The sequence below is a fragment of the Grammomys surdaster genome, unplaced genomic scaffold (assembly GCF_004785775.1).
Source record: "Grammomys surdaster isolate TR1022 unplaced genomic scaffold, NIH_TR_1.0 126271, whole genome shotgun sequence".
Taxonomy (NCBI): Eukaryota; Metazoa; Chordata; class Mammalia; order Rodentia; family Muridae; genus Grammomys; species Grammomys surdaster.
This window is the reverse complement of record NW_021621071.1, coordinates 5,953,452-5,975,280: the sequence shown is the minus strand read 5'-3', so window position 1 is coordinate 5,975,280 and position 21,829 is coordinate 5,953,452. Positions and strand designations below refer to the sequence as shown.

Below are 21,829 nucleotides of genomic sequence, written 5' to 3'. Positions count from 1 at the left end.
ACTGCCTAGTAGGAGTTTTGTTCTACAGAGGGTATTTGACAATATCTAGAGAAACTTTAGGGGAAGATAATGGGCCAGGGCCAGGGCCAGGCTAGGTTGCTGGTAAACACTCAGCAATACACAGGAAAGGCCATCATCCCCCCACACCCACCACCCCATCAGAACAGTCAGCCCTTGATACTGTGGGCTGGACCTAGAGTAAGGAATCTTAAGACTCATCCGGTATGATGTCTCTGTTTCAACGTGAAGCTGAAGCAATTAAATCACCTACAGAAAACCGGCTAGAGAGTCTAGAATCCACGTCTCCTAAATCCCAGGCATGTGATCATTCAACTATGGTTTCTTTCAAATACACACCTTCTCCTTTCTGACCCAAAGCTTCAGGAAACGTGTGTCAGAGACTCCTCTGCACAGTTTGGATTCTCACACATACAGTCTTTGCATAAATCATTCTTAAATCCTAGCCGAGTAATGACGAGCTAAGACTTTCCCTTCTCTGTCTCTGTCTCTCCCCCGCTTCTCTCTCTCAGCTTGTGTTGGAGCTTTGGGATGCATTAGAATAATCTGATCATTTGAGGGAGGAAAAGAGAAAGGAATATTGAGTAAGAGGAGCTATAAAACTGAATTATGGTATGTGGGGGGTAAGAATGGCAGCAGCGAGACCCAAGGGACGCAGAAACGAGAAGAAGCTAAGCAAAGCCCCTTGAAACATTTTTTGCAGTTATAATTTTCATTTTTAAAAGTCTCTCCGGTAACAGAAAACAGGGTGTTTGGAATAAGGGGTATTCTAATTTAAAGATGACGGCCCTAATGGACGGTGTTCGGTACGGTGTTTTATAGTAAGTTATGAAAGAGTTTACTCTTTTAATGTCATGAACATTCTTAATATAGTCTGGAAATGGGACTGGAGGTGCAGATGCGGAACGTGACTCTGATCCGGGGAGCTTGGAGGCTTCCAGGAGACGGATGTGTAAAACTATGTCCTGTACAAGGTACTAAGGTGGAAACAGGCGTGTCCTTTGCACACAGGTATGGAATAGCAAATGCTTGCCTGGGTGGAGTCTGTCCGATAAACACAGGCATACTCGGGTGTTCCCAGACCTATCTGAGGCTAGAAGAGGAGTGACTGAGAGGAATAAAGGAAACCACACTGGACTCCTTTATGGAATCAGGCAGAGCCATGGTAGTAAGCTTAGACCTCCAACCAGGAGGACTTGACTTTGAGTTCCAATCCCTCCTACCCTTCCCTTCCTCCCTCATGTCCCCGAGTACTGTTTGCTATGGGTCAACTCGCTTCTGAGTTCTGGTTGGCTCACCAGTAAAGATAGAGATGTAAAGCATCATTTTGTGTCTTGCAGTAAATCTAGGACCAGCAAGTATTCAATAGACAGGAGAAATAGATTATTATTATTATTTTACCACTCTGCGTATAGGGGTTGTAGGATACGTAATTCATAATTTGAGTTGCCGGCGTGTTTCTGTGCTGGCGTCGTAATTGATCATATCAGTTATGTATCTGGGTCTATCTCCCTTATCCATCGAGATTGTATGTAACAGGTTAGGAAAAACATAGCTCACACAGCTCAAGTTCACTTTTGGGATGAACTCACTGCATGAGGTTCAAAGCCTAAGGGTCCAACAGAGTATTTCCTACTTTAGGTACCAGAGTGTGACTAGAGAATCCTTTTACTTCATACCCGGATGACTCTTCGCCACGCCAGCACGTTAACATGCCAGCAGCTCTTTGTGATTTCTTAAATTGCTTTCTAGAAGCAATCTGGCCACTAGGTGTGTCTGTGCACATTTTGTGAATACTTTTACACCTTTTAATAAGCCTGAAAGTACATTGGAAGGTCTGATTTAGATGATAAACGGTGTACTTTCTGTTATGTTAGAAGAACTAATTCTTCTCGATGCTATATTTTCCTTTATCAAAAAACAGACTGAATGGAGATGAAGTTGCCCACACGCTTTTTCTTGGAAAATTCTATTTGTCTATGTGCCAGCAGTCCACCCACTCTGTGTTCGCATTTGAGAAGTGCTAAATAAGTCACACATTTGAAAATGTCATGCTTGTCTAATTTAATGTCTGGCAATAAATATTCCTCTTTTTGTATTTTAAGGAAACTAAACAATATGCCATATTAAAAAAAAAAAACCTTGCCAAGTTTTATGCTAGTGTTGTGTAACAGAAGTAACCTTTCATGACAACATTTTGCCTATATAACGCCATAATAAAATCGCCTGATTTTTTTTATTTCAGTGCAATATGAGAAGGCTAGATAAAAATAATGACACTTGATACTCCATAAATATAATTGATGCCATAAGGATAATTCTGAATTATAGAATTTTCTATGCCACGGACCAACAAAAGTACAGGAAACAGTTGCATTGTGCATTTGAGAACTAGAAAGCGTGTCTCACACAATAAAAGCACAAAGTACATCCTGTGTAACTAATACTAAGAGATCCTAGCCAAAAAAAAATTAATTTAAGATCATTATCAGAAGCATTTGGATTCAGGAAGATGAGTTGATCTTAGAGACTCATATTTGATGTGTCTCTAAGTGTGAGCCGTGGCAAATCATATCAGATAAATTTAGCTTTGCCGTAATCCTGTTAGAGGGTATTAGTTCTCCATGAATATCAATCCCTTCCCACACACCGTTGGTTCCTCTGCTCCTCTTGAAGTGACCCCTTCCACAGTAAAATTAAGGTAGTGTTTGAAATCAACCTATTTCTGTCATTTACTCGTAATAATCCCTTGGACACAAGTCAAGCGTTCTTGTTTTCATCTTCATTCCCCAACCCTTTGCATGCTTCTTCCCTAGAACGAGAACACCGGGGCTTAGTAAGCAATCCGGATGACATAGAGGGCGTTTAGTATCTTTCTTTCCGCTGGTCATCCGTACCCTACGAATCCCATTCCTTGTACATCACACAGTGCTCTGTCTCCAACGCCTACTCATCTCCACTTCTCCCCGTTCCAGTTTACTGTCGTCATCCTTGTCACAAGGACCCTGACAGGGGCTACCGGGCCTCATGTTTCCCACTCCCTTCTACCCCAACCACATGCTTAATCAGAGACTGACCTTCTAAACACACGCCCGTCATCTGCATGGACATTGTTTCCGTTTTCCCCTCGAACCTGACAGTCTAAACCTGCTTCACCCCCAACACTGCTCTACTGTCTTCTCTGTCTGACATGCTCGTTCCGTGAGTGTTGGTTTCTATCAGATGTCGGACTGTTCTGCCTTATCAATCATGACTATGCTATCTTCTTTGTGGTCCTGATTACAATTTAATATGGAACAAAGGTACGATATGATTGTTGATGTTTATGCTTGTGGAAAGTACAGAGTTCCAATCTATGTCTGTTTTATAAATAGCTTGCTTTGGGATAGTATGTTTGTCATAAAGGAAGAAGTAGTATTGATATTATTGACTCTGCCGCAGGGTAGATGAGATCACCCTTAGCGATGAACATTTTACACACTTGATGAATTCATAATGCCATGCAGTCATCAGAATGCAGAAGAAGTTCATTGCCCTAAAATCTACATTCTCCACACAATACTCCCTCTGTCCACCATGACCTGAGAGCCATAGATCCTTCCAATATCTTTATGTGTTTCTCAGGATGTCCTATTGATGAGCTCATACAGTGTGTTCATCATTTGATACTTAAAACATCTTAATCTTTGTCTGTATTTCTCTCCATCATTAAAGCCTCAGGGAACAGGGACTTTATGCACCGTATCCTCTGATTTCTCACACTGGATCCTCTGCATGCATATGGTGCCTATGAATATGCTGCTTGACTTAGTGGATGAGTCCACCACAGACCTGACAGCACCATGCATACTTTCAAGACATTCCTTTCTTGATTGGTTCTAGTAACATTGGAACAGTCTTCTTCAGGCTGGTGAGGTTTACACTGATGCTTTGCTAATATTAGAAAAGGAGTTGGCCTTGGTCCCAAGATGTTGAGGGTGTGATCACTCACTATAGGTCCTTTAGTCTGAGACCAATGCATGGTTGTACTCGGTCTGTGGGATATCTGGACATTGTATTTCAGTTACAATCATTGAACTGGAAACGTATCTTACCTGTCAATAGCAAACTCTGTTCTTTTTCTGCCCTTTAACACCCAAAGCCTGCCTATGAACTGGCTTCTCACCCTTCCCTTTCATTCTTGCCTTTGTCTTCTGAATCTTACTCATTAATCATCCAAACAATCTGTTGGCATCACTTTCTGCACTTTTTCTCTTACTGTTCTAGAATTCCTCTTTTTCTCCTTGTCGTGATGGGGATCCAGCACGGGGAGTGACAAGCTCTAAGCAAGCCTTCTGTTGAGCTATTCTCCCAGTTCTTTCAACCCCTTTAATCTGTGCAAGAGAATAAATCCTAATTAGGACTAACAAGACAGAGAACAGAACTTGAGATTTTCCTGTGCTGAAGAAAGAAGGATCACATATCTTAAAGTGCAATCAGTCACGAGGAAGAACTACACCCTTTAAAAAAAGTAGTCAGACATCTCCTCTACAGTTTCCATAAAACTTTCAGTCTTTTTCATTAAAGCTATTTTCCTTAATATCTACCACTTTTGATATAAAATCTTGTTTAAACTTAGTTCTTAAACTATGATCTTGTTTCCTGGGTCACAATTTTTAGAAGTTCAGTTTCTGATCCAAAGAAGATACCTTTGAATCCGTTATGATGCCAATTTTAGGATGTCTTGCTATTTCTTATATCTTGAGACCTTGGACATGTGACTGTCTTCACTCTATTTGTGATCTTATTGGTGTCCCCCAAGTTCAGATCAGCTGAGCCTCTCTGACCTCCAAGAACCAGTCTCAATCTCTCTGGCATTGTTTCCAGAAGGAAGAACACCTAAACAAACCAGCAAAGTGCTTGGCAACATTGTTAACTGTAGACAGAGTCATTGGCATTGTGTCTTTGGGGGGTGGGATATGTAAAAAAAATAAAGCATTTTTTAAAATACACAAAATAAAATGAACATAATACACAAGAAAAGATATTAAACCCATTTGTAAACTCCAAACTACACCACAGATTTAAAAAAAAATAATAACAACAACAACAAAAAACCCCCATTCCACTTGAAAGTTAACTATTAACTTGTTCAATACAAAGCCTGGCTTAATTTAGTGGGTTGGGCTTATTTTGGATTCTACTTTTTAAACTCAGGACTATGCTTTGTTGGCCACGTGTCACGACCTGGAGCGTCTACTTTTATTCTTATATATTATTCATTCAACTGGAAATGAGATAGCAGTGAACGGTTATAATCACTTCCCCTAATGCCTGGTATTTCTTAGAATACCTTCAAGGCTGTTTAAAATAAGGAAATAAACCATTCCTTGGGGAGAAAGCTTGCCTCAAAGACGTATTTCTTCAAAAAAAAATATTTTCCCCTGTGTCCTATAAAGATGACATAAGAGAAGAAATGAAGTCAGCCCCAAAGTGTGCACTTGAGACTTCAGTGACGTTAAGGGTTACAGTGACCTCAGTAAATCACTTTCTTAATCTTCACACAGGGGTTGGTCTAGATCCTAAACACTTCAGTGCAGCTGCATTCTCACTCTGCCACAGCACAGCATCTACACTTCCGCACGTCCACACACACACACACACACCATTTAGCAATCAATCGTCCGCTGCCACAAAACGGTCCCAGCCTAACCCGATTACAGCCTGGCTTCTGCTCCGTCGTCTTTTCAACATCCATTCAAGTGGCAAAATACCTAACATTGCTAAGCCGTGGGCTCCACGAAGGATAAGATACACAAAGAAGCTAACTTACCATCAAACAGGTTACTACGATGATGAAGATGCTGAGGAAGATGACGACAGCGTAAAATCCTTCTTTGCTCCAAATCTTGTCCGCCTCATGCTGCCCTTGTAAAACATTTTTCTTTCGAAAGCAAAACAGAAAGCCCGGTGTTAAAGGAGAGCTTGGGGAAAACTGGAGCTCTTATCAGACTGTCAACAGAGTTTTTAGCTCGATTCCACTCGGTGTAGTAAAACACACCTCCACCGCGGGCTGCCACAGCTGCTTTCCTAACTGCTCAGGCACGGATGGACAGCTACCCTCGGTGTCAGGAGAACCTGTAAGCGAGGGGGTGGGCATGTGGGACAGGCTCCTGGGTTCTTGCTTTCCTCCAGGTCTGGCACAGCCTCTCTTGGAAACTACCTGGTTCACAGGTGAGGGAGCTCTGTGCTTCTCTGTGCTGAGGAACTGTTTCCAAAGCTCTCCGTACTCTGGTACTCTGAGTCCCCTCCCACGTCCACACTGTCTTACAGCGCGGCTCCTTACTTTTAAACAGAAGCGAAACAGGTGAAAACAAAAAGCTCGTGATAGTTTAATAAACAAGCCTCGAGGTTGGGACCACTCCTGTTCTGTTCTCTTCTTCCTTTTATCAGACCGTTTTCCCCCTTAAATGAAACTCCCTTTGTCAAAACCCAACGAAGCATAGCACGTAGAAATTGCCAGGATATTTTTATATTTTATTTGAAGTGACAGGGAACACCCACAGGGTCAGAATTATTTAGTAATAAATGGTAAAAACATAAATAGAATTGTTTAATTTTTACTGCTTTCGCTCCTTGCTTTGGGAGCGGAGCTGGACAAGACGTGACTGTTTCTTGGTTCAATGTTACTCATCCTTCAGGATAGAACAGGATGGATGCTTCAGAACTTTATTATTTTCTGTTTTAGACAGATTCTCTCCTTCTGTAGCCCAGCCTGGCCTGGAACTCAAGGTGATGAATTCTCTTGCCTCAGCCTCTTAGGTGTTGGGATCATAGGCAATGGGCCACAATGCCTAGCTATGGGGATGTTTTATAAGTTGATGTTTTATAAGTTGATTATATTGTAGATTTATAGGCAAAGAAACGTCAACTTGAAAAAAAAAACCTAGGTAGTTTCCGAGTAGGAAAAACAAAGTTTGTATCAAGCAAACTGTTTCCACTCACGCACGAGACCACTTTGCAATCCTCAGGGAGAGCATTGACAATTAATTAGCCCCAAAGACTAAGCAAGCCTCAACTTAAACCTATATTCTAGGTGCTTATATTTTGAGACCATTTCTAGTTATTTTTATTTCTAAGGTTAAAAAGTGTACCTAGCATTTTCAAATGAGATAAAAATATTAACCTTGAAAACTATTTTATGGAAATCTTAATCTCTGCAATCAATCAAAGATAAGAAGCCTGGAGTTCAATTATGATGATGCAAATCATTTGGAGAGAGACTTATTTATGTGTGACTACCTTTTGCCTTTTCTAGACAGATGCATAGATAAAGGAAATAATTTATGTACATACTCTGAACGATAGAGAAGCCGTTAGAACTCAATTAGCGAAGTGATTAGCAAGGGTACTTGGCTGGATTTACTGGGTTCCTATGACAAACATTTTTCACTTCTTTGAAAACAGCTAGGCCAATTTTTTTTTTTCTTTTTTGCTCTAGTTTCTCTGTAAACACAGCTAGAAGCTAATAGAAAAGAAAACTATTGTAGGAACCGAGAATAGAATTGAAGGCTTTTTTTTTTTTCCAGGCAAGCAAATGGCATCCATTGTCTGCTATAAAAGCAAACTAGTTAAACCTTCACGCAGGCAGCGCACATTCGTCAGATTTAAGTATAAGGATCTGAGCTGAAGGGAGACGTTGTGGTTGGATCCGTTTTCCTTTTCTAGTGCTGTGGTTCTCAAGAACATAAACACATCTCCTTCTGTGGAAGGCAGACCTGTTTTGATTTTTCTTTTTAACTGAAGCCATGATGTCGGCAGAAGCATGCCTCACCCTTCCATACCCTGCCCCACCCCCAGCTCGAAAAGCTCTTGTTTTGAACTAGAACTTAGTCACTGCACGTTCCTGGTAAATAGATTTCCTCCTGAGTCACGCTGCTCCTGCCGAGCGCTGCTATATCGGTTCAGAGATCTAAACGGCCTGATAAGGGCAGGGTAATAAAGGAAAAGTTTGCAGTCTTCAAGAGAACTACACATCAAAAGATTGCAATGCAGGGTAATGGCCAATCTCACCTTTGCATAGGGTTAACCCAGTGGCTTTTAGATTTTTGTCAGGGGCCGCCGGTTCAGTAAGTCACAGACTCCCAGACCAGGTCAAGTTAATGCCACTATACCATCTTTATGACTTATTCCATAGCTGTGCTGTTCTGCCCTGTCACGTAGGTGTCGAAAGCAGCTGGTGTGTTTTACTGGAGGAGTTAGAGTGAAGACTGAAGGAGCTGAAAGGGTTTGTGGCCCCATGAGGAGAGCAACAGTACCAACCAACCAGAGCTCCCAGGGTCTAAACCACCAGCCTGGGAGCACATAGGGAGGGACCCATGGCTCCAGCTATATATGTAGGGGAGGATGGCCTTGTCAGGCATAGATAGGAGAGGAGATCCTTGGTCCCATGAAGGCTGGACTCCGTGTGTGTGGGAATTCGAGGGTGGGGAGGTGGGAGTGGGGGGCGGGTAGGTGGGGGCACATCCTCATAGAAGCAGGAGAAGGGGGGATGGGATGGGGGTTCCTGGGCACGGGGCAGGGATGGGGTAAGGGGATAACATCTAAAATATAAATAAAATATTCAATAAAAAAATCGAGATGTTTCCTTTCTGTATGACGATGGCCTCTCTTGATGCCATAAAGTTAGTTCTGCCCTTCCCTCTACCATCTCCTCCAGCTTGCTCTCTCTCTCTTTCTCTCTCTCTCTCTCTCTCTCTCTCTCTCTCTCTCTCTCTCTCTCCATTTTCTTTCTAGCTCCTTATATCAGGGAAGATGAGGCAGATACAGGGAGCTCGGGAGGCATATCTCATAGGAAGAGATGGAGCGCAGAAATTGAAACAGAAATGTTATAAATGGTCCGGTTCATTTGATGGCTACAAATTAATATGGTTCATCTCACAAGAGGATGGTTTTGCCAGAAGGCACAGTTGCAAGCCCTCGATCCGTGTGATCTAAGGTATGTTAACACCGAATCGTATATATGCCCTCAGCAATGCATGTGAGACCTGCAAGTCTTCACATTTGCCTGCTGGTTAGTGTTGCAAGTTTTGAAAGATAAATCATCCAACTCAGAAATTATGGGTCACATTTTATATTGTATGATTTTTCTTTTCTTTGTATCAATTTTTTCTCAGGAATCAATCAATTCAGTGTTTGCTATTTAAAGAAGATAACTTCCTCCTTTGAAATATAGTAGTCATGAAACTTGAGTAATTTGCTCGTGAACAACAATAAAAGCCTAAAAAATTTGTTCCGTGTTAATGTGGGAACTTGATGTTTCAGCTTCATAAATCTCAGGATGTTGGTTCCAGAGTAAGATCCTGTCTTAAAGACTCTTCACCCCAGAAAAGAAACAAAAGGTCTCTTTCCCTCAAGAAACTTGGGTTGGAAACAGATAATGAACGAAGGTAATTCTCTATTTGGTATTTTCCTTTGTTTTTCTGAGTAATTTTCAATAAAAAAAAAGTCAGGAACATAAGGAATGAGCGGCAAAACCACATTGTTAACATGAAAACGATGAACATAAATTCAGGAATAGATGTTTTGAAACATCGTTGTGAAGTTCAGCAGTGGATGTAAAAGATAACCCAGAGGCTGGTGTGTTGTGTCCCCTACATGCCCCTTAATGGCTATTCTGCCATAGTAAGATATATTTTGAGGATTACAAGGTGAGGCAGGGTTAAGGCATAAGCTGTTGTAAAGATCTTAACCACAGGGAGAAGAATAGGACAGGAAAACATACGGGAGAGCCCCGGTAGTTTTACACAACCGTTTCTCACTATTTCTGCAGTGCCCTGTAGGCTGGAAGTGAAACAAGCAAAGGGTCCCACACACTGTGGACACTTTCTGCCTTGGCTTTCTCCTTCTTACATTTAGAGTTCCAGGACAGGGCCTTCCAGAGCCACTGAACCAAAGTTTCCAACAGCCCATCTCATCTTGATGAAAGGCTCTTTATAGCCAACTCAAACACTCCATGAGCTCTTATTCTGAGTCTTGTGCAAGTTAGACAGTGCCTAGATTTTATATTCCAACACATTTATGGGCAAACATCCTATTTTTATTCATTAAATAGACTTAAGTTTAGGGCAAGCGTTGTCATCTACTGTGAACCAATGGCTTTCTTTTGGGCGGTCCACGTAGCCTACTCGTTCATTGCAGTTACGTGTTGGGAACCCCCCTAAGCACTCGACCTGTTAGAAGATACTCCTATCGTAGCCCTGATTGCCCTGTAACTAGGATTAAAGGGGTGCACCACCACTGCCTGGCAGTTTCTATATTTTAACTAAAATATGTATTTTAATTAATTCTGTTTGGATAGTGGCCATAACATTCTTGCTGCGATCCTCACATCTGCCCGTGTCTATTTGCTGTCTCTGAGTATTATTCCATTAATGCAAAAAAAATCAGGCTCCAGATTTGTTGGCACATGTATTCGTTTTTCTACTTGTTGACTCAGCTTTTCACATTGTGCCCACTGGGCTGCTGGAAAAAGTAACAATGAGAAAAGGATGTGGCAGTCATCAAGGGACCGACAGTGCAGAGATAGCCTTGAAGACAACATAGCACAAGGGGTTTTTGCTCTGAGCTCAATGGGGAAACGATGCATGGAGCCCCCTCGTTCTTGAAGGAACCACGGAAGGCTTTGCCATTGAACAGGCTAATGAAAGCCGAAAGGAGCATCGAGAGACCAGGTGGCAAGCACGGAGGCTTGCGATTAGGGATCGTGATAACTGACACTTTTAGAATCGCTCTAACATAAATGAAGAAGCAGCCACTCAGCAATTAAAAGCCCAGCATCTGGAGGACCATGAACCACATTAAGAAATCTGGACTGCATTCTATTGTATGTTGAAACCAAAGAATCATATTGAAGAACGGTATACTGATAGCAAAAGAAAGACACTTTTTGTGCAGGAAGGAGAGGGGCAGGGCAGGGAACAAAACCAAATGTCATGAGTAGAGGGTGACTGTCTTGGTTCAGGAGTGACAGATAGTTTGTCCTCCTAGCTATGGCTTCTGCATCTGGGAATCCAGCCAACTGTGGATGGAAAATATTAGGACAGAAAATTCATCTTCAGTTCACCTGTACACTTTCTCGCCACTATTCCCTAAAACAATATTTTTAGCAACTCTTTCACATTTTAATTATGTCAATATAATGGATAATAAGTAATATAAGCATATGGGATTGTGTTCCTAGAGTTTGTGCAGATGCATATATAGCTTTATATAGGAAATCTCAGCACCTGACTGTTTTGGTGTGTGTTGGTGTCCTAGACCCCATCTTCTGAGGACATCAAAAGACTACATATTCTCAGTTAATCTGGGTTGAAATCACATTTGTTTGGTACTAACAAAAGCCGATGAATTTCACATATATCTAAAAAAAAATCAATTGATGTCAAGTCAATTAGAGAAGGGCTAGATCCATTTTTGAATATGAAGGAACTAAGGCTCAGGGTGGTTAATACAATGGAAAGAGAAAAATCCTCACAGAGCAATTTGGTCTGAGCAAGATTCAAATGGCTGAGTGCTAACACTTTTAATATAAGACCTATGGATTTGCTAAAATGAAGGGCAAAGTAACTTTCAGGAAAGAAATAAAACAGGCATTGAATAAGGATTTGTTCTGTTTCATTTGGAAACAGTAGCTCAGGCTTGCCTGGAACTCTCTGTGTAGGTCGATCAGACTTTGAAATCATGACTCTCCAGTCTCTGCATCCTGAGTGCTAGTATCTGACATTTCAGGGGTGTGCCACTATGCCCATCCAGATGGTTATACTCTCTCTGTCTCTGTCTCTCTTTCTCTGTTTGTGTCTCTGTCTCTTTCCTCCCTCCTTCCTTACCTCCTTCCTTTCCTCTCTCCTTCCTTCCCTCCCTTCTTCCTGTTTCCTCCCCCTTCTTCCTCCTTCCCCTTCTTTCTCTTCCCCTCTCTCTTCCATCCTTCCTCCTTTTTTTTTTCCTTTTTCTTCCTGTACTGGGCATTGAACCCAGAGCCTAAAACACATAGTTAGTGTTAGTTTATACCTCACCTTTGAGTCACTTTGAGGCAGTTGCTTAATTTTTGTGTACCCTGCTTCCTGTTTATACCTGTTTTCCCTCAGAGCCAAATTCCATGAATTTGTGAGCGGAATGACATCTCTTTGGGATGCTGGTGATTCTGATGAATTTATGTTTGATAGGAGAAACTGTGTAGGAAAAGTGGATGATATGGTGGAGATACCTTTGTTAAGCATCAAATTTAGAAAATACCATAAAGAAAATATCTGGCCTTCTTACACATAGGAAAAGGCCTATTTCACACAATTCCAAATTATGGGGAAATAGCTATTTTATGGCTATTTTGACAATGAAAGTAATGAGGAAAAAAAAAAACAGAGTGGAGTTTTTGTTTTGTTGGCAACTCAGTTTCAAGTGACAAATCTATCTAACTCTTCTTTTTTTGTAGACAGTTTACTAAAAAAAAAATCACAGGGTCATAATGGTTTCAACAATCAAGTGTCAAATAGTGAAACTTTAACACGAAAAGTGAATTTCCTTAGGGAAAGCACACAAACTGAAATGGACTGGATTCTGACTTAGGGAGATTGCTGTTTTTAGGGTTTTTGTTTCAAAGCCTCACTGTTTGGATTCGCATATGGTCCTGACTTCAGATTTTTTTTTTTTTAATGAACTGTTCCATGCAACGACATACCTCGGGAGAGACGTCTGTAATTCCAAACTGCGGTAAACTCTGACGTAAAACATCCACATTAAGCGAACGCAGTACTTCCTCAGCCTGCAGGGCCTGCGGCTCTCCTGGTTTCCGGTTTACGGGAGACACAAACAACTCAACCTGGCTCTTCTTTTCCTAGTAAGAGCACACCATTTGGGTAAGATAAAGACATCTTTAAAAAGCTGGGCAAAATTTTCACCTGTTCTTCACAAACATTAAAGTCAGGTTCCTAGAATCTTCGAAGTCATTTTAGGGAGTGATGTGTATTCATTTCTCGTAGGTATGTTGCTGTGATTGATTTCAGAGACGACATCTAGATATAACATAGGCTGGCCCTGATCTCTGCATCCTCCTGCCTCAGCTTCCTCCTAAATGCTAGAATTACAGTTGTATACCAACTTAACATATATTTCTCAGATGCTTCCTGAATAATTATGCTTACAGACATATTTTAAAGTCAAGTGAGTTAGCATTTTATATATTATTTAATTATTTTATTTATTTTTATTTAAGCAGTTTCTACATATTAAATATTTAATATGTATCCGTGTGTGTGCATGTATGCTGATATGCATGCATACACGTGTGTTGTGTACGCACTTATATGAACCCCACGTGTTGGAGCCTGTGGAGGTCAGAAGATGACACTGTGTCCTCTAGAACTGGATCCAGGCAGTTGTGACTATCTTGTGGGTGCTGGGAACCAAACACAGCTCTTCTGTAAAGAGCAGTAAGTGCTCTGGAACTGGGGAGCCATCTCTACAGCTGCCCTTCAATGTTTCTGTCCTGTGAGCCTTAGACAAATCGCTTTTTAAAAAAGTAAATAAGTATAAAATTTATGCTGGGCATGGTGGTACATGCCTTAATCCCAGCATTTGACTTGGAAGCCACCCTGGTCTACAGAGTAAGTTCCAAGACAGCCAAGGCTATGCAGAGAAACCCTGTCTTGAAAGATCTAAAAGAAAAGTAATCTGATTTAAATTGTCCATTTTATCCACATGGCTTATAGCAATCTTCAGTGTCAATGAGAGCATGGAGCTCATGGCCTCCAGGTTCCCAGACACTGAGAATGAATTTGAGTGACTAGGTGATAGGTCAGGAGTTCCTACACAGCAGTTCCCTCAGTCCCTTAGGTTCTCCTCATTCCTACCTCAGATGCCAATCTTAAGTTTTTTTCTTGGCATTCCATAAGCTATGAGGGGTAAGGACTAACTCTTTTTTATTCATATGAAATTTTTTGTTTTGTGCATTCAACATCCATTCTATTGATAAGCTTGAAGAAACCTTAGTAAACGGTGTCCAGAAATCTGATAGAGAAGGTTCCACTGTCCTGGAGAATATTTTGGGAGTTATGTCAGGATGATAGAGGAAGTGATCTGACCTTTTTTTCATATTTATATGGGAGGCTAATTTCGAATTATGACAAGGTTAATAAAATATTTTCTGTAAGGTGCTAGATGGTAAATTCCTTAGGCTTTATGGCCAATCCGTTTGCTCTAACAACTTAGTTTTGCCATTGTAAGCATAAAATCAGCCTCACACAACATGTGAAGGTGAGGATGTGGCTTGTTTCAATAAAACTTTGTTTACAAAATAGGTACTGTGGTAGATTTGGATTGTCAGTCATATAACTGTAGCATGGAGCCTTTGATAACGGAAGTGAGGTTTGAATTCGGAGATTATGAAAAGCACGATCTTACAATGAGACGGTTGATGTGCACTTGCTGAGGTAAGAGTCCCAGGGCTGCAGCTACACCTTGGCGGAAGATCCGAAGCAAGGTTATATTCAGCTTGTTTATATCCATTTGCAGTGTCTGGAAGACAGAGACAGAAAAAAAAACAAAACCAAACCAAGTGAATTCTGAGTTTCAGTCAGACAGACACTAATAACTGGTCACAACAGTTTGGGTCGGGGGAGCTCTTATAAGTTCACAGTTTGGGTGCTAATTTTGATATAATTAAAATTATAGATATTCTTTATGTGAAATTTCAGATGGCATTAGTCAAAAGATGGCAAGTCATGTAATAAAACAATGTGTCTAGTTATTTAAAAACACAAGAAAAATTATCATTTTTTTTAAAACAGGAATTCCATTGTAGTATGGCTTAGTCTACTTTGTCTCCTTTTGGTGTTCAGGGACAAGCCTATTTCAGCTACGTAAGCTGAAGGACATTAATTCATGTTCACACACAGTCACAGTGAAGGATGCTGTGTAAGTCCCATAAGGCTGAAGCTAGATGTTTCTCTATATAGTGACCTGCTGCCAGAGCCAGGCAAATAAATGAGGTGCAGTATGCATTTACGCCGGTAACAAAGCCAGCTACTAAGGGCTTGATCTAAGGTAAACAGTGTTCATTCAACATGTGGGAAAACACTCCTAACAAGTCTAAACAGTAAAATGGTGCAGAATGACACATCAAATTGTGATGGTAGTAACACGGCTTAAGCCAGTAGCACTATTCTATTATTGTATTTAAACCAGGGAGTAGTTTACTGTGTTTTCAAAACTGGATCATGAGGTTGGACAGTTGATTCTGCTGATTAAAACACTTCCTGTTTTGCCAGAGGACCTGAGTTCAGTTCTCAGCTCCTGATTTAACAGCTCACAAACACCTATAACTCCAGCTCCAGGGGACTCTACACCCTTTTTTGGCTTTTACAGCTACCTACATGAAAGTGGCGTGTGTGCACACACACACACCACACACACACACACACAGAAAGAGAGAGAGAGAGAGAGAGAGAGAGAGAGAGAGAGAGAGAGAGAGAGTGCATGTCCCATAGTGATTAAAGATAAATACTTGTAAGAAAGAGAAACTGAATCTTATGCATTTTGTGTATTCTTGTATTGGTGAGTTCACTACTTTGGCCAGAGTAGGTTGTATCTTACTAACTGTTGGATGGTTCTCATTTGCTTGGCTAAGAGATTGCATTACATCTATAATCTACTACAGCATGAGAACCCGTAAGCTAGGACTCTCTCAGCTTTCCCTAAAAGGAGAATGATACAATCATATTGCTTTGAAAACATGTAGACTTATTAGGAAAGATTACCTATATTCAAACTTTGTGTCAGATAAATGACTGGAAATGGCCAGTATTCAAGGTGACAGAAACCAGGCATTAACAGTGTACATAACACAGGTGCAGTGCTTCCCAATCAAAATGGTAGGCTTACCTAATTTTTTTTTTAATCATAAATTTCTACCTGAGGGTATTTTAATGCCTGCACAAGGGTGGGGGCCCTCTGTCTTGTAATGGAGGTGATCCAATTGAGATCCAAAGCAGGGTAGAAGCATCAAAAAATTCTGCCTGACTCCCTGACAACAGGTATCCACTTGTTTCTAGGGGAGGAAAATGAAGAATTTCATCAGAAATGGGTTGAAAAGCTGTATCGACACCATCAGCAATACTTTCAAAATTATTTATTCATTATGCTTATCTATTGTAAAACAATAGACATACATTTTCTTAGGGTTGTAGAGATAAAAGTTTGAATTAAAGCAGCAGTAGAACCGTGTTCCCTCACGTATCTTCGGGGGAGAAGATGCCATTTGTCCTTTAGTTTCTTTTATTTGGGGCACTTCTTGGTATTGCTTGTCAGGCAGATCTAGTCATTGCCTGTGGCATCACACGGCCATCTTTTGTGTCTCCTCCCTCTATGGGTATCTGTGTTGTAAGTTCCTCTTATTATAATGGCTGAGCATATTGAATCAGGAACTCTCCCTACTCTAGAATGATGTTAGTGAGCTGTACTTGCAATGCCCCACTTCTAAACTAACTCACATTCTTAGGGAGTTAAAAGCCCAACATAAGAATCTTGGAGGGATTAAGTTAAACTTCAAATAAGGATAAAGTCAGAATTCTTAGAAAAAAAAAGAATCATTATATTTTAGGCAGGGCATTAACTAAGGACCTCAGTGTTTTTCTATGTTTCCTTGACTGTAAGTCTATACAAACTGTATTCAGTTGAATTCTAGGAGTTCATCTCTGAGAAGAGCTGTTTGTAGAGAGCTACTTGGGTGGTCAGACGAGGCCACCAGTAAATATTTTTGTTTAAAGGTGGTATGCACTCTTGAGTGCTTTCTAGGGAAAGGAGTGTCAATTCCTGGGTTAGCAGAAAGGAGAGGTTGAAGAACACAGACAGGAGCTGAAAAAGGGGGTTCCCTTGAGGACTCACTCCCTACTTGTGATAGCAGTTTTTCCTGGACTTGGGTTTTGTGTCTTTTGTCTTAATAAAATGTGAGCGTCTTCTTTCAGAAAGTAACCCTTTATGGTATAAAAGTCATCCTATGGCAGTTGGAGAGATGGATCTACGGTTAAAAGCATCTACTACTTTGCAAGGGACCCACACTTGGTTCCCAATATCCAAGTCATGCATTTTATCGTCACCTATAACTCTACCTTCAGGGGACTGGATGCCCCCTTCAGGCCTCAGTGTGCACTTCACCCAAGTGCACATACCCTGACACATATACACATAATTTAAAAAAATAAAATATTTAGTAATCATCTAAAGATGTATAAGAGTTCATACATCATTTGCTGTGGTTTCTATAACTTAAAGATGTTTCCCATATGTAAATAACAATTTAATGTAGGAAGTTAAAGTTGATCTAAACCTTCATGGACCAATAGGATTTAGATACCAGGGATGATTTTCAGTTTACAGTTAGTTTATACTCTTAACCATAATTCTATTCTCTACCGACTAAAATCCAGTGCAGAGAAATTTTAATCCAGCAACATGACTGCTCTGATCATATCCAAAGACCTTCTAGGTCTATGTGATGGGCTGGAATGCACACACACCCTTAGTATTCACCTTTGATCACAAACAATGACATCTAATTGACGGGCAGACAAAGTGACGATTCAGGGAAAGATTTGACAGAATGAGTCTGAGATAGGATGTGGCCCGCTCTCAGGAGAAAAGCTATTTAAGAGCAATTCAGGGAGAGGGTCAGTCAGTTTAGTTAGTGCACATGAGTTGGGAGTTGAGTCATTCAGGAGTCAGTGCAGTGAGTCCGGTGCAGTGCAGTGGAGTTGAGTTCTTTAGTGAATTCATGCGGTTCAGTGCAGGTCAGCAGAGGCAGTTGAAGCGAGAAAATAAGAAGGAGCCAGAAGATTAGAACAAATTGACAGAATTAGTTTGAGGCCAAGCAGAGCAATTTGGTGAGAAGCTGAGAGAAGCCAGATTGAATCAATCAGCTTGGAGAGGAGTTTGACCCAGAACAGCTGAACCATCCAGCCAGAGTTCAGAAAGAACTAGAAAGGGTGAACTTATTTAGCAGTAAGCTTGGAGATGACAATTACATCAGGTGAATAAGAGAGACATTTACAACCTAGTCTACCTGTAGCTCCATACAACAGAGACTTCCTATACTCCCAGAGCCCGTCATCTACACTGTCATCATCTGGAAGCTGTTACTAGATCTCAGAGACCATATCTCAGCAGTCTACTTCTGCCCTCTGCATGACTAAAGGTAGAAACCTCAGTTGGCACCCCTAAACTCTGATGAAGAGCCACTGAGTTCTTGCTTGCCGTCAGGCAGGCTGAGCAGGCAGGCACTGTCTCTTGTCCCCAAGGGAAGGATTTGGAGCTGCAAGCAACTCTGGGAACTGAGAGACGTGGAGGCTGTGTAAACTCTCGAGAGCTCAATTCCCAGGGCCATGATTAACAGAGGGTTGTAACTGTGGAAACAGTATTAACGTCTCAAATGGGAAGTGAAATAGGAACTCAAGATTAAAATCACTCAACAAGATGGCTTCGTAAGATGGTAAAAGCTGTGCTTTTGAAGCAGAAATTTGAATGACCCAACTAAAGTGAAGGAATAATGCTCAGAGGTAATCAGCTGAAATTGGAATCTTCTGGCTCGCTGCAGCAAACATTTGAATAATTTGTCTGGATTTCAGCTTGCCTATGAAGCCTTGAATTGATTCTACAGAAAATGCACATACCTCTAACTATTAACACACAAAATAAGTGATGCTAAAATATAGATTTAATATATATAATATAAATACATATACATACATAAACACACAGACACATACATACAGACACACACATATACATATATAAACACACACACACACACACACACACACACACATTTGGGGTCCTAATACATGCCAGACAGATTGTGAGTGCAAATTTTGAAAAAAGAATGTGATTCTTAATCAAATGATGATTTTATTTCAAACAGAACAGGAATGGGACTTCTTGTAGTTAGTGGATATTTACCACCTATATTTTTATCAATAGATACTGGAAACAAATAAGTCCTTCCATACTGTTACATGCAGGCGCAATTGAGATGAAACAGAAATTTCCAAGACAATAATAAGGTTATAGCTTAGTTTTCAAGTTACATAACATAGCAAAAGGTACATTATGGTCTGAATGCTAAGCCCACTTGATTATTTCTATGACTAAAGATTTCTATTTCAAGGAGAAATGGAAATTCTAGGAGGGAAAATGTTAGTAGCTTTTCTAGCAGTCATTCAGTTTCTACGTACATGAGTTTGGATCTGAAGTGTACCCCCAAAGGCCACGTACATTAGACTTAATGACTTGGTCCTCAGTTTACAGCGTCTGTGCCTTAAGAAGTAGAGCCTTGTGGGAGGAAGTTAGATCACCATTGGGGTTCCCTTGGAGGAAGTAATCAAGATCTATCTCCTTTGTCTTTCTTTCCTTACTATCTGTACCTATTGAGTAATCTCTTCTGTTACACTCCTTCCATAATATCTTGCCACAGACCCCTAATCAACAGGTTATTAACTATAGACTGACAGTTTCAAAAGTTGATTATGTTTACTATATGTTATAGTAACAGAAGCTAACATACAACGTAAGGAAAATTGAGTACTTATATTGATAATTACAAGCATATGAATATAAAGCTTTCAATATAATGAAAACATAATTAGAAAGATTCTAATACCTAAGTTTATTGAAACTCTCTAATCCAGAGTTTATGGAGTCAATTTTCCATTATTGTATTGTATTCCCCCTTAAAAGAAACAGCTCAGGTGTGTGTGTGATGTTTACGTACAAATGTTTGCAGGTATGCTTACCCATGTGGGTTCATCCAGAGGTTGTTTTCTGGTTGTCTTAATCAGCTGCTTCTCCATCTTATTTTCTGAGGGAAGGTATCTTACTGAACCTGGAGCTCTGTTTTGACTAGCCTGGTGTGGGGCAGTGGACCATGTCACCAGAGAGAACTGGTAGGTGGTAGCAAGTTCAGAACCCTGGTAAATCTCATAATTGAGAATGGCAGGAGCTCAAACTAGCTCTCCACAAGGTTCCTTTCCTGGAGCAAGGGACCACAACACCCCACTAAGAAGACCATGACAACCATTCACATAACATAGAACCTAGAGTTCTCCATGCTAATGAGGTATCTAGATAGGTCCTGAGCATTTGGTCAATGAGCTTCCCTTCCTGGGCATCCCTTCCTGCAAAAGGTATTTAATCTCTGGTTCACCCTGAGTAAGACATATGGATCCTCATCCACCATGAATAAAGCAGTTTGGACAAGCAAGGACCTTCTCCTTCATCAAGGACCGCTGTGGGGGAGATCTTCATTATACAGAGTCATACCTAAGTCTTCCATAGAAGCCCCTCCGTACTCCTGGCACTCACTTGTAACTAAGCTGGATTTCCACGTTCCCTGTCCCAGGCTCATGGCCAGCAAGCTCCTGTTTCTATCCTCACAGTCTCCAGTGTGGCGTCTGGGTACACAGGAGGATGAGAACCACCAGTCTCAGCTCCTCAAGGTTCCCAGTGGCGTCTGATTGCACAGGAGTGTGAGAACCACAGCCTCTGTCCTAGCCCCCTCTGTTTTCACCTGGAGGAACACAGTGTTTCACCTTCCCTTAGCGACTCATGTCAGAGCTCCATCACCTCAGCATCCAGGAGGAAACAACCAGCATTTTGCCTCTCCTGACTGGCATATCAGTGGTGTTCCAACGCAGTGAGGCAGAAATGCAGAACAACAGCCAGGCTGGCCAGTCACCCTCCCCAGGATCAGTTTCTACCTCAGCTCTGGAGTTAGAGACATGCGCTGACATCCATGTGAGTGCTGGATATTTGAACTCAGATCCTTATATCTGCACAGCAAACATTTTACCTACCAAGCCGCCTCTTCATCCCTCAAGAGAGCACTTTATAAGAAGGTTTTCTTTGGAACCTTCTTATATGTGGTGGGAGCACATTTTTGTTACCCCAGCACACGGGAAGCTGAGAAAAAAGTTCTGTGAGTTTGAGGTCAGCCTTGGTTCATAGTGAATTGAAGGTCAGCCTGAAACACAGGGAGACCTTGTCTTTCTTCTTGTCCTCAAAGAAGGCTTCTTTTGGTCACCAGACTGCCCACTAAACTAGTTAAAGCCCATGGGCATTAGCTATAATTGGACTGATGGAACTGATTAACATGCTGGACTTAAAGTCAAGAGAATGTGAATGGCTCCTGGCCATTTATATGTAAATGATGGTTGAATTAGTTTTGCCTGGGAGGAAGGCAGTTAGTTAGTCCTCTCCCTGTTACCAGGTACATCATCTATCATTTGATTATACCCACCAGGAGTCATGGCCATATCTAGCAGCCCTGTCAGGCAGAAGAAGGTCAGATGACATCTTTCCCCCTAGGAGAAATCTCTAAAGTCCCGAGAGAAATGCTGTCTCTCAGTAGCCACGAAGAACCTACTTTGTTTAGCATCTTCTTATTAGTCCTAATGTGTCCTGTCCAGAATATGCCTGTCCTGAATAGCTCCATTCTTGGCCACTGAACATCCTGTCTTTGGTTAGAATTTGTATTGGTAAGTGATTTCCAGAACGTGTATCTGAAACCAAGAAGAAAACTTCAATTCATTTGAAGCGTTTGGTGTTAGTCCCCAATCCTGTCTCCTCACTCTGTCGTTCGCTTCTGTTTCCGCACTCGTTTCGTTCCTGTATTCCACGTTTCTATGCATCTCAGCTCTGCTTCTTTCTAACCCAACATTATCAGACTCAATCACCTTTTCCTCTCCCTACCCGGACTGAATTATCCTGTCTTTTCATGTGTTATATGTTG

At 41.1% G+C, this 21,829-nt stretch overlaps 1 protein-coding gene across 5 annotated transcripts in view; it reads right to left on the bottom strand.

Annotated features, from left to right (window-relative positions):
• Positions 1-21,829, bottom strand: part of Ptprr (protein tyrosine phosphatase receptor type R) — a 239,909-nt gene that overhangs the window by 87,045 nt on the left and 131,035 nt on the right. For 3 of the 5 annotated variants that reach the window (XM_028759010.1, XM_028759012.1, XM_028759011.1), the window contains 3 exons: positions 14,455-14,568; positions 12,734-12,889; positions 5,831-5,941 (listed from right to left, as the gene is read on the bottom strand). In XM_028759010.1, the coding sequence (XP_028614843.1) occupies positions 5,831-5,941; positions 12,734-12,889; positions 14,455-14,568 (381 nt within the window). Of the gene's footprint in view, positions 1-5,830; positions 5,942-6,058; positions 6,307-6,343; positions 6,396-12,733; positions 12,890-14,454; positions 14,569-21,829 lie in introns of those variants that run through there. The other 2 variants (XM_028759014.1, XM_028759013.1) reach the window with 2 other exon arrangements.